Source organism: Haliotis cracherodii, unplaced genomic scaffold, assembly GCF_022045235.1.
Source record: "Haliotis cracherodii isolate W230 unplaced genomic scaffold, xgHalCrac1.p SCAF_5, whole genome shotgun sequence".
In the NCBI taxonomy this organism is placed as follows: domain Eukaryota; kingdom Metazoa; phylum Mollusca; class Gastropoda; order Lepetellida; family Haliotidae; genus Haliotis; species Haliotis cracherodii.
Genome location: NW_027266308.1, coordinates 55,361,954 through 55,373,531, shown reverse-complemented (window position 1 = coordinate 55,373,531; position 11,578 = coordinate 55,361,954). Strand labels below are relative to the sequence as shown.

General features: G+C 39.6%; 1 protein-coding gene across 1 annotated transcript; it reads right to left on the bottom strand.

The window, feature by feature from the left end:
- Positions 1-1,661: 1,661 nt before the first annotated feature.
- LOC139444157 (beta-1,4-N-acetylgalactosaminyltransferase bre-4-like) lies at positions 1,662-10,643 on the bottom strand. Its single transcript, XM_071225054.1, has 6 exons — positions 10,394-10,643; positions 8,033-8,274; positions 6,880-7,067; positions 6,029-6,151; positions 4,844-4,936; positions 1,662-1,836 (listed from the first exon to the last, which is right to left on the bottom strand). The coding sequence occupies exons 1-6, from the start codon at positions 10,641-10,643 to the stop codon at positions 1,662-1,664; spliced, it is 1,071 nt and encodes a 356-aa protein (XP_071081155.1).
- Between the last annotated feature and the right edge of the window lie 935 nt (positions 10,644-11,578).

Genomic DNA, 11,578 nt, shown 5'->3' with positions numbered 1-11,578 from the left:
ATTATCAACACGTCTCTGTCTCATGGCAAGTTCCCAAGTGAACTGAAATATGCTCATGTCACTCGCATCGTCAAAAAACCTGGTTTGGATCCCGACAATTTCAAAAACTTTAGACCTGTGTCCAATTTCTCGTTCGTGTCTAAATGCCTGGAAAAGATTGTCGCTGTGCAGCAACAACATCATCTTAAACAAAACAATCTCTGTGAAAAATTCCAGTCTGCATACAAGTCAAGTCACAGTACTGAGACAGCACTCGTTCGGGTCCACAACGACACCTTGACATCTTTTGGGCAGCGGAAAACCATTCTTCTTGTTCTCCTTGACCTCTCATCTGCTTTTGATACTATTGATCACACAATATTATTACACAGACTCAACACGACTTGGCATTCGGGGAACAGCTCTCCAGTGGATCCAGCCCTACCTGTCTGACCGGACCATGTCTCTTAAGATCCATGATCGTCATTCTACAACATGCAAAAGTCACTATTGTGTACCAGAGGGTTCAGTCCTTGGACCTCTGCTATTTACAATTTACATCCTGCCAATTGGAGATATCATCCAGAAACATGCTCTTAACTTTCACCTCTATGCGGACGATAACCAGATCTACATTTCCTTTAAAACTTCCGAACTGTCTCTGAACCTCACCGCCCTTGAGCGCTGTATTGATGACATACGATCCTGGATGAGCTCCAATTATCTCAAACTCAATGAAGAGAAGACTGAGTTTTTAATCCTTGGATCGAGACAGCAAGTCAGAAAGCTTCACCCTGATTCTGTATACCTTCATATTTGTGATACCACTGTGTACCCAACTGCCAGTGCCCATAATCTGGGAATCATCTTTGATTCAACAATGGCCATGGACACTCATATTTCACTAACCAGCACTGCATGCTACCATAGCATCTATAACATCAGTAAAGTCCGCCATCTACTTGATACTCCAACAGTTAAATTGTTGATGCAATGTCTTGTTACCTTCAAACTGGATTACTGCAATGCATTGTATGCTGATCTTCCCATGAAAGACATATCAAAGCTACAACGCATTCAGAACCCTGCAGCTAGATGCATCTCTAAAGTTCCAAGATCCAATCACATCAGTCCTGTCCTCAAAGCACTACATTGGCTGCCAGTCTCCTTTCGTATAAACTATAAGATATGTATCATCACTCACGACTGCCAGACTATCTCAAAGATCGTATATCCCTATACTCTCCAGAGCGTGCTCTCCGCTCCTCTGGTGGAACTCTACTGTATCAGCCCCTGTCTACTTCTGCAATGTCTGACCGTGCCTTCTCCTTTAGCAGTCCACAGTTTTGAACTCTTTGCCTTTCAATCTGAGAATACTAGGGACCGTGGGGTTCATACGGACTAAGACCAAGTGTGTAATTGGGTCCTTAGGTTCTGGTTGTATTTTTTTGTGAAGAGCAAGAAAGATGGAATATATATTTGTTTATAAACATTTCTTAATAAATGATTGAGTTTTTCCTGTAGTGAGCGTCATCTGTGAGAGTTGACAGATATGCTGATAATCAAGAATCTCAACACACTATGGTGGAATAACGTAAGTCATATTAGATCATATATATAATAATGATTAATAAGAAAAAGGTTTCTGCCGAGACCATGAAGAGTTCTAACCAGTGAAACATTCATAACCTAATGCCATAATGCTTCAGCTGAGTGAGTACTTCAGTCTGATTGACAGAAACATATATTCGGGTATACAGAGGCTTGTAGTCCACAGATATTAACCGGTAAAGTCGTCCCATACTGTTGAGGCCGTCGTTCTTAAATCTCACGTGGCGTTTTCCATACAGAGTCCTCCTGAAGAAAATACATAAGTAATGTACATTTAAACTAATTCATTGATTTTCACTTGACGAATCGGCTGTATTTCACATATATATATATATTTAAATATTGATCAAGATGGTATATGGTACAAGTCAACATCGACAAGACATCGACCTCCTCAGTGGTCTTGTGGTAGAGCATCCGCCTGGAGAGCGAAGATCCATGATTCGATACCCGGCCGCATCATACCAAAATACGTTAAAAGATGGTACTTGTTGTTACCCTGTCTGGGGCTTGGCATTCAGGGTCTAGGACAAGGACTGATCGTCTTGGAGTCAGTATACTGTGTCTTTGTGGGGTATTCATGTTAAACTGCGCTATGGTATCTCAGTGGGCTAGCACTATAAACTCGGCATTAGTCCGGACTAGTACAAGCAGCCACACACACACACACACACACACACACACACACACACACACACACGTGCATGCACGTCCCTATATAAATGCAATAATCTTGGACGTGACGTTAAATCCCATTCCACCTCACCTCACGTCAGACATCAGTTTTGTCACTGATGCGTCAAATTTGGGAATGTCCTCCACATGCCTACCATAAATGGTTTTCAAAGCTTTTCTAAAGCGGTGTATGTTGTAATCATGAACAAACAACTTTTGAACAAGAGTCGCATGACCCTCTTCGAAATATTCGTAGAAAGAGCATGCTCGATTGTACCTCAGAGTTGTGAAATATCGATATAAAGGGCTGGAGCAGCAGGAATACTGCTCGACATAACGGGATGGTTGACTATTTGAAAGTTGAAATGATCCCTCTTGTCAAACAGTTTTGTGGGTATTTTTGTCACTCTGAATCTTTATGCATAGATTTAAATAAGAAACAGATGATGCGGTTTCATTGGTGTCTTTTATTTCTAGTTCACTAGTGAAATTGAATTGGCTATTTTATCACTATTGAACTATATCAGATCATCGATATATGTGAAACATTTTGGCCAAATTTCCTTGTTGTGATGTTGACAGTCCGAGAAGAAATACCGTTTCACATGCATAAAGAAACAGATCAGCAAGGATGAGAGCACAATTGGTTCTCATGAGAATGCTGACTTCTTGCCCGAATGTCCTTTCCGCAAAATTTATTTTTATTTTATGGATGTTAACCACGAGGAAATGCACCATTTCACAATTGTTTCCTAAGTAAACTTCAGATGACATTTGCTTTATTTTTTTACATAATGTCCTGAACGTCTGAAATGTAACTATATCTATAGTTGCTGCCATAGCATTGCCTAACCATGACTATAACCCTGACACTAGTCCAGAAAGAAGTGAAATCACATAATCTTGACATAATATATATCGATCCACATACACCATATAACAGAAAGACATAACATCTACCAAAGTTAAACGGTGTCACAAGCGATATTGAATTGGTAGAAAAAGCATTAACATTCCAACTTACTAACACACACACTCACTCACTCTCTCTCACACACACTCACTCACACACACTCACTCACTCACTCACTCACTCTCTCTCTTTCTCTCTCATTCTCTCTCTCTCTCTCACACACACACACACACACGTCTATGTCTGCCGCTTCTTTGGGTTTGTCCTATAACACAACTTGGTATGAACAAAATGTTTTTTGGGTTACATATCCATCATAAGGAATACAACTTATAATATAACTGACAAAATGTTATTACCATGACTTTAATGCTGTATTGCCCATTCCAAAAGTCTACACACAACATGATATATTACATGATATGGTCAATAACATTCTTCTTAAAGAAATATGAATAGAGCATAAATGAATCATGTAACGTCACGACAAGTGATGTCACAAGTGATGTCACAGGTTTTGGAATTGACTACATGACAACTATTCTTGGCGGCCTCACAACCCAACCCACTCACTCATTTATCATTTACCGGAATAGACTGTCTTAAACGGTCAAATGAAAGCGACCATACTTCAAAGGTTTTTTTTTAAAACCACGACACTTTAAGCTATGTCAGTCAAACTATTAATCAAACTACTAGTATTCGACTTGGTAATCTAATGAAAGCATTGCTGCTGGCTATGTTTGTGTTGTATCATTGTGCAATTCAAAAAGGTCTATTCCTCTGTTGAAAACTGTATCGGTTTGTGTTGTCAGTAAATGGCCTGGCATTGTATATCATACACGAAACTACAAACGAACAAACCATGGTTTTAATACTGTACAGACATTTTGTAAATACTGTACTCTTGCTACGTGTTCTTGTTACATACTGTAATGCTACTAGTAATTGTCACGGGCACTGGGCGACTGTTTAACGCATGTGTGTGACTCATATTCAATATTCGCATTGTACTTAAGGTAGTTAAAAGGGCAAACTACACATTAACACCAGTTTCATGTATTTTGTACATAAATAATAGACAAGGTTACTTAAGCTGTACCAAAGTTAAACGGTTGCACAAGTGATATTGAACTGGTAGAAAAAGTATTAGCATTCACACACACACACACACACACACACACACACACACACACACACACACACACACACACACACACACACACGTGCATGCACGTCGCGAGTGTGAACCACAAGCACTCTCTCAACGTCACACATATTTTCTCAGAGTGACACTCTCTTAATGGCATACACACATTCAGTGTGACAGACAGACTCTCTCAATGTGACACAAACACTCTCATAGTGTAAGATACACACTCTCTCAGAGTGAAAAATGTTATTTATTAATTTTTAACTAAATTCTTAACACGGTGGGTGAGTGTTTGTTTGTTTGTTGTTTAACGCCGCGCTCAGCATATATGATGGCGGTCTGTAAATAATCGAGTCTGGACCAATCCAGTGATTGAAATCATGAGCATCAATCCATGCAATTGGGATACGATGACATGCATATATGTCCATTGGCGTGTTTGTTCATTGTATCATGTTGAATGTATTGTTCCATATACATGTTCTGAAAGTCGAGAGCACAATTCCACTTACCCTTCCTTTGTATGGTGCGGGTCATTTTTATGCGTCATAGCAGTGTAACGAGGATATTTGCTGTATTCATATGGCATTTTTTTCTCCAGCAATCTGAAAATGATTGTATATCGATATGAAATAAGTATGCATGTGGTATTCCTCAGGCGCTTTCTGTGTTTGCCATGATTATGATTTACTTAGTGATTTTGCCCTTTGTGAACGATTGGGGCCTATAACTAGTGCCGTTAGCACCTGTCGCGTTTGACGTCACTGATATAATTGCAATTTCGTTCTATCCTAGTTATACTATTTGTATGACACTGCACTGTACTCATAATCTTCCAGCAATGATACCGTAACAGTACGAGTGGACACTATGGTACTATGGGGGTCTGTCTTTGCTTATATGTATGCATCTACCTACGTCATCTTACAACAACGTCAAACCGACATTGCTGTTACAATTGAACCGTGGTAATTTCAGTTATTGAGCTTGATATCTAATCGGGTGATCTTTATTCGAAATGTTTATACATATATGTATGTTGTTTTAATTCCAGATTGGGAGACAATGTGTGTAGAGCTGATTGTTATTTTTCAGGGTTAGTTTCCGGGACAAATACACAGAATGATCATAATCTCTGCATATAAAACAATGTATACATAGCATAACCAGAACTACAACTGAAATGATAAATTAATAAGTTAAGCGATCATGATGTTTTATCGGAAATTTCTAATTTCCATTGACTAAGTTTGGTACCTCCATCATGTTCATTCACCCGAAGCCATACGAAGTAGTTTTTGACTGTGCACAATACACGAAATAGCAATCGCGCACAACACACACAACAAAACGATATTACCCAACCTACATTCCATATTTGGAATAGCGAGCTGAGCAAATGCATGATGTAACCAGTTCAAATCAAACGTAATCGAAACATTTCGGGAGGAATTTAAAAAACGAACGATTTTGTATGAATGAGTGCTGTAGTGTAAACCAAGAAGGGGTACATAGGTGGTGATGTTGAAATTAAATTGTGGTATGTCTGTCAACGTAAACATGGTGGCTCAGGTAAGAAAAGTACAGTTAGGGGCATACAGATCCCTAACTGCAAGTATTATGCTCCATGTTTATTACAATATGCGTGAACTGGGCTTGGCGCATGGCTCTCCCAGTCACTGTTTGAAAAGGCTTACCTTTGAAACAGGTCATCATCTTCACCTCCCCATGTGAAGTACAAGTTAGAGTAACCATTGACGGTGGAGAAAAGAGTATCGTTGAAGGTGATCACTCCACCAAAGTGATACTTGTAAAATATCCTGGATATGAGTGTGTGAGTTATGTTTAACGCAGCTATTATTTCAATTGTATGTCAGTTTGTCAGCTTATTGTTGTAGTGAGTGAGTGATTTTACTTGGACACCTTAAATTGGATTCAAACATTATACCCATGTGGGTGAATCGAAGCCGGGTCTTAGTCTACCCCAACACACCAAGTGAGATACAAGAACATTTTTCTTTATGAACATTTGACATGTCCTCCTCGGTCAGGCACAAACTTTGTAGCTCCCATCACATACTAAAATGAAAGTTTTAATTAAATGCACCAAACACACCAATCAATCACTTAAAGTCGACGAACGCAGCATTATTATCAGCTCTCTTCTTGATGCGTTATCAGATAATGGGATTAATGCTATTAACAAACCTTAAATAGGAATTCAATGGATATGTGCAATCCATCATTCCGAAAACAGGAATTGGAACATCTTGAAAACCAACCATGCACCACCAGAAGCATTTTGAATTTAACAATCCAATGATTTGGAATTAACCTCTGGATCACCTAACTTATGTATTTCAGCTGTAAGAAGGGATGTGTACTGTGTAACCCTCCTGGTCTGATATCAACAGAATTTGGTGCAAGATAAGACAATAAATGGTCTGTCCCTCAGACCATCTGAACAGTGATTCTAAAATCGTACCAAAATTCATTAAAACAGTATGCAATCATTTCTGTAAACAGGATGGCAAAGGGTTGGATCTACCTGTATTTCAGTATGTCGAGTTCTCGAGAGTGATGTAAAGCCCTTGCACCACACCAGTAGGTATTCCTCTCACTCTCAGGCACCAAGTCGACATCTTGGAAGGTGAAACAGTCAAAATGACAAAGAGCTTTGGCTTCAACGTAACCAATGTTTTTAATCAATCCTCTGTTAAATGGTGTACCATTTTCCTGAAAAAGTAATATATAAATATATATATTCTTTGTTTTCCAATCAAGTATTGACATGAGCGTCAATGTACGCAACTGTTATACCATGACATGCATCAACCAAGTCGGCAAACCTGACCACCCGATAAGTTGCCTCATACTAGCATGGGTTGCTGAAGTACATTTCTAACCATGATCTTATTGGTAATTTATTATGATTCGTCTGTTCCTTTTCATTGCAAGTCAGTCTTCAAGATGGAAGGTGTTAATAAAGTAAAAATGTATTTCATTCTTCACAAGGATACCTCACAACCATACACATTGACAACAAAAAGATCAGGGTCATCTAACCTAATCCCCCACCATCCCTGTAATCTCATTATGTTAAAAAAAAGGAAAAGTGAGAAGAGTGTTGGTTGATTGGTTGGTTGGATGTTAAACGCCACACTCAGCAATATTCCAGCTGTATGACGGCGGTCTGTAAATAACCGTGTCTGGACCAGACAATCTAGTGATTACTATCATGCACATCGAGCCGCGCAATTGGGATCGATGACATGTATCAACCAAGTCAGCAAGCCTGACCACCCGATCCTGTAAGTCGCCTTTCACGACAGGCATAGTCGCCTTTTACAGAAAATATGGGTTGCTGAAGACCTATTCTACCCCGGAATCTTCACAGATCAGTGAGACGAGTGAGTTGGTGAGTTGGATGTACCGTGCATTTGAACATTATTTCAGTTGTATGACAGTGTGTTCGCTAGCTGTTGTTAGAAGCCCAAAGTAAACCAAGTGGATATTCAGAACATTTGCTGAACCCACGGGTATCGTCAGAGAAATATGTGGACTGTACAAATGGGGTCACTATATGGCTGAAATACTGCCAATGAGACTTTAAATGTCAACTCACTCACTACCGCAATTGTGTTGTCCACACAACGGTTAGACTGTCTACTCCTAAGCTGTTAGTTGTACTGTCAACACACCTGCTCCACTACAAAGATGGCATATTCCGCCTGTTGTTTCTGGAGCACTCTGTGGAGGTTGTTGAGGAGGATCTTCAGGTTCACCTCTCTGTCTCTGTAGGGAATTATTATGGCAAGTCGCTGTGGTGAGGCACATCCAAGCGGTTGGTGGTATCCCCCGGGGAGAAGTGTCATGGACGCATTCAAGGTCGCATCAAGATCAATCCATGGTAGCGATTCATTTAGTATTCGTCGTTTCTCACCTAAAGAAAATCACCGATACAATTACTGATATACATAAATGGAAATGATTATCTTCAAAGATATTCATTGACGCATGCAAGGTTGTCTCGGGTCATGGGTTGCCCAGTCGTCTAAGGTCCCCCGAGATTTGCTCTGCAGAGTTGCGTCCCTTGGGCACGCCAGAAACCTATGATTGTGGGTTCGAATCACGGTTCTCCCGATTATGTTTCTAGGTTTGTCAGCACCATACCCGTGCTCCCGAGTTTTACCGAATAGGTAAACATCTGAGACCTGCATCAGTTCGGGCTTTCCTCCCACATTAAGCTGACACGTCGTGAATTAAATAGATTACTGTTAAAAGCAGCGTTAAATTCAACTCTCTCACGCACTCAAGGTCGTCTCAAGGTCAAGCCATGGAAGTTATTCTTTTGTTATTCGTCTTGTCTGTCCTGAATTATTAAACACATTGCAAAAGCCGTGGATCAAAGATAGCCATGACTGACATCTTTAACCCGAATGCCCAAGTGCTTCAACTACAGCGAGATGTCTACTGTGACACTTCAGGGATATAACCCGGCTGTTCGAAGTGGAAGCCAGACCAGACAACATGCAATAGGATAAATGTATTTAACTTGCTAACGTGTCCAAAATGCAATCGTTTATTTGAAAATATGGAAACATAAGTGCGCAAATGTATATGTAACATTTCTATCATGCTATTTGTGGAGTTGCAACATACACCGAGAGAATAAATTTAAACACGTACATGTTGGACCGAAAATACATTTTGAAAACGAAAATCATGAAGTATTCGGTATGACTTTGTGACTTCATGACACTGTCAGTCAGATCGAGTGTTCGATGAAGCAACATAAGCAGTAGTGGGAATCAAAAGTCTCGCATCGTGAAAACACATCTACTTTCAGATAAATGCAAACTGTCTAAAATACATCTTAAACAGCATGTACAATTATATCAGTAGTTTTCTTGAGAAGCGCCTCTATAAAATTTAGATGTGGTGTTCTTTTGATTTTGGGTCACTGCAATTTCAAGTGCTTGACGTAAGAGCCGTCTATACGTGATCGTGCTCATTGTGTTAACAACTGACTCGCTATTTATTGGCGATAAAATCATGAACGTGGACACACTGTTGTCATGTGATCCAGTCAAATTGGCGTTCCAGAAACGGCACTTAAGATATTGCCTGCACATACATCAAAACAAAACTCTACTTAACCTCTTCCTTAGTCATAAGGCAATTCTGCTAAAAGCAGTGTCCATTGTGCGATCCAGACTTAATCATATACATGTGTTTATAAATCACTATCAATTTGCGCTAATACCAATGTTCGAAAAACAGGTAAACGTATCCTGCCCCACATAAAAATTATCTTATGCTTGATACATTGTTTGTTTGTTTGTTGCCTAACGCCGCACTCAGCAACATTCCAGCTACATGACAAAATCGATATCTAGACCAGCCGAATGCGACAAAACATAAAAGGGTCAAAAGGAAAGGTCCATATATTCATGCGAAACATGATAGGCACATATCGGTAAATGTAAGAGGCGACTAACGGGATCATGTGGTCAGGATCGGTGACTTAGTTGATGTATGTCATCGTATGTCAGTTGCCCGGATTGATGCTCATAAAGTCAATCACTGGACTGTCTGGTCCAGACTCGATTATTTACAGACCCAAGTCATTTAGTTGGAATATTGCTGAGGGCGGCGTTAAATAACATACAAAGAAACAAAACATATCGGTTTATTCGGTACATCTCGCATGGCATGCGTTATCATATTACCATATACTTGGTATTGTATTGAATAAGTGAATGCTATTTGACATTATAATTTAAAATTAATAATACAGCTAACTCACGGTGGCATCTAAAAATACTAGTAGTCTAATTTGGTCCTGCCAAAAGAGGATTTTAAAGATCCAACGTGTGATGAAAAAGGTAATTCTTCAAGCTTTAAGATATAGGGGGTCTAAAAAGAACATAGCTGTGAAAATGCTTCAAAAACATTGTTTTATCAAGCGAATCCTATTTCACAGTTATCATTTTACTCAACGATTTTTCAGGGTAAAATATGACGATTAGAATTAAGAAAGAAACATAAAGCCAACTTACTGAGGTTGTTCTGCTGACATGGAACAAGACTTGGCGAGCGTTCAGGGAAAACACATGGCTGCCCAGTTTCCCTTCTCAGATCATTCGGTGAAATATTTCCTTCCTTTACAGAAAGGTTGAAGTGTCCTTGTTTGTGTATCAATGTGTTGTGATTGACAATTTGATGGGACGTCAAATATACATATACAAGTATGCTCACGAAAGTCACCTCTACGACCAAGAGACATACAAGTTCTCTGTGCACTGACATATTCTTAATCTTCTATGGCCAGTAAGTTCCAACCGATCAACTTGATTAAAGGTATGCTGAAACTCCGTGAGTAGAGATGTAATTCACAATTGATCCATTTCTATTGATTGTCTGTTATTCGACCCAGTGATGCTCGTCAGTATCGATGTGCCGAGTAATGTGGTATGGCGCTATAAATCAACGTCCATCGCCTGTTTTCGAATTTTTCTTGGAGGCGGGTGAAGGTATAAACCTGAAACTGCACAAAGATGTTCAGCACCATGGTGCACTGAGATATTGTAGTAGGTGTTAATTCTGCAAATATTGTAAGTTACCTATGTAATATTAGTTGTGTCCTAATCAATAGTTGCTACTGAAAAGCTTCTACATGGTCAAAGGTCCAGTCTATTTTACTTTCAAGGGTGTTTTTGTTCTATTGTTTGCTCATTGTTATGTGCAAGAGTTCTCATATATAGCGCGTAGCCTTATCCTGTTTTCGTTCATTGTTTATCTTCAGTTATAGGCACTATTCCAAGTTAATTTGTGTATTACGTGTTTACGTGCGTAACAACTTAATAGACGTAGATTGCGGAAACACAAGAATAGGTGCAGAGGTAAGTGCATCTCTTAGCTTCATAAAAGCTACATCTACATCCTCGCTCCACTGGAAGTCCACCTGTTGACTCGTTAGATGGGTCAACGTTCGTGCAACCTTGGCTAAATCCTTGACAAACCGACGATAGTAATTCGCCAAACCCAGGAATTTCAGCACATCTTTTCGAAACTTGGGGGTAGGCCAGGTCTGGACATACTCAATCTTCTCAGGTTGAGTGTGTACCCCTTCTGTTGAAATAACATGACCCAAGAAGTTCACTTTGGTTTGGAATAAGCGAAACTTCTTTGGCTTCAACTTGAGGCCTGCAGGAGTAAGTCTGTCTAAAACTGACTTACACCTT

Coding starts and splice junctions, on each gene's coding strand:
- LOC139444157 (XM_071225054.1), bottom strand. CDS start 10,643: ATGTCAGTGCACAGAGAACTTGTATGTCTCTTGGTCGTAGAGGTGACT. Junction 7,068..8,032: donor CCATCTTTGTAGTGGAGCAG/GTGTGTTGACAG, acceptor TTACTTTTTCAG/GAAAATGGTACACCATTTAA. Junction 4,937..6,028: donor GATGATGACCTGTTTCAAAG/GTAAGCCTTTTC, acceptor AATCATTTTCAG/ATTGCTGGAGAAAAAAATGC.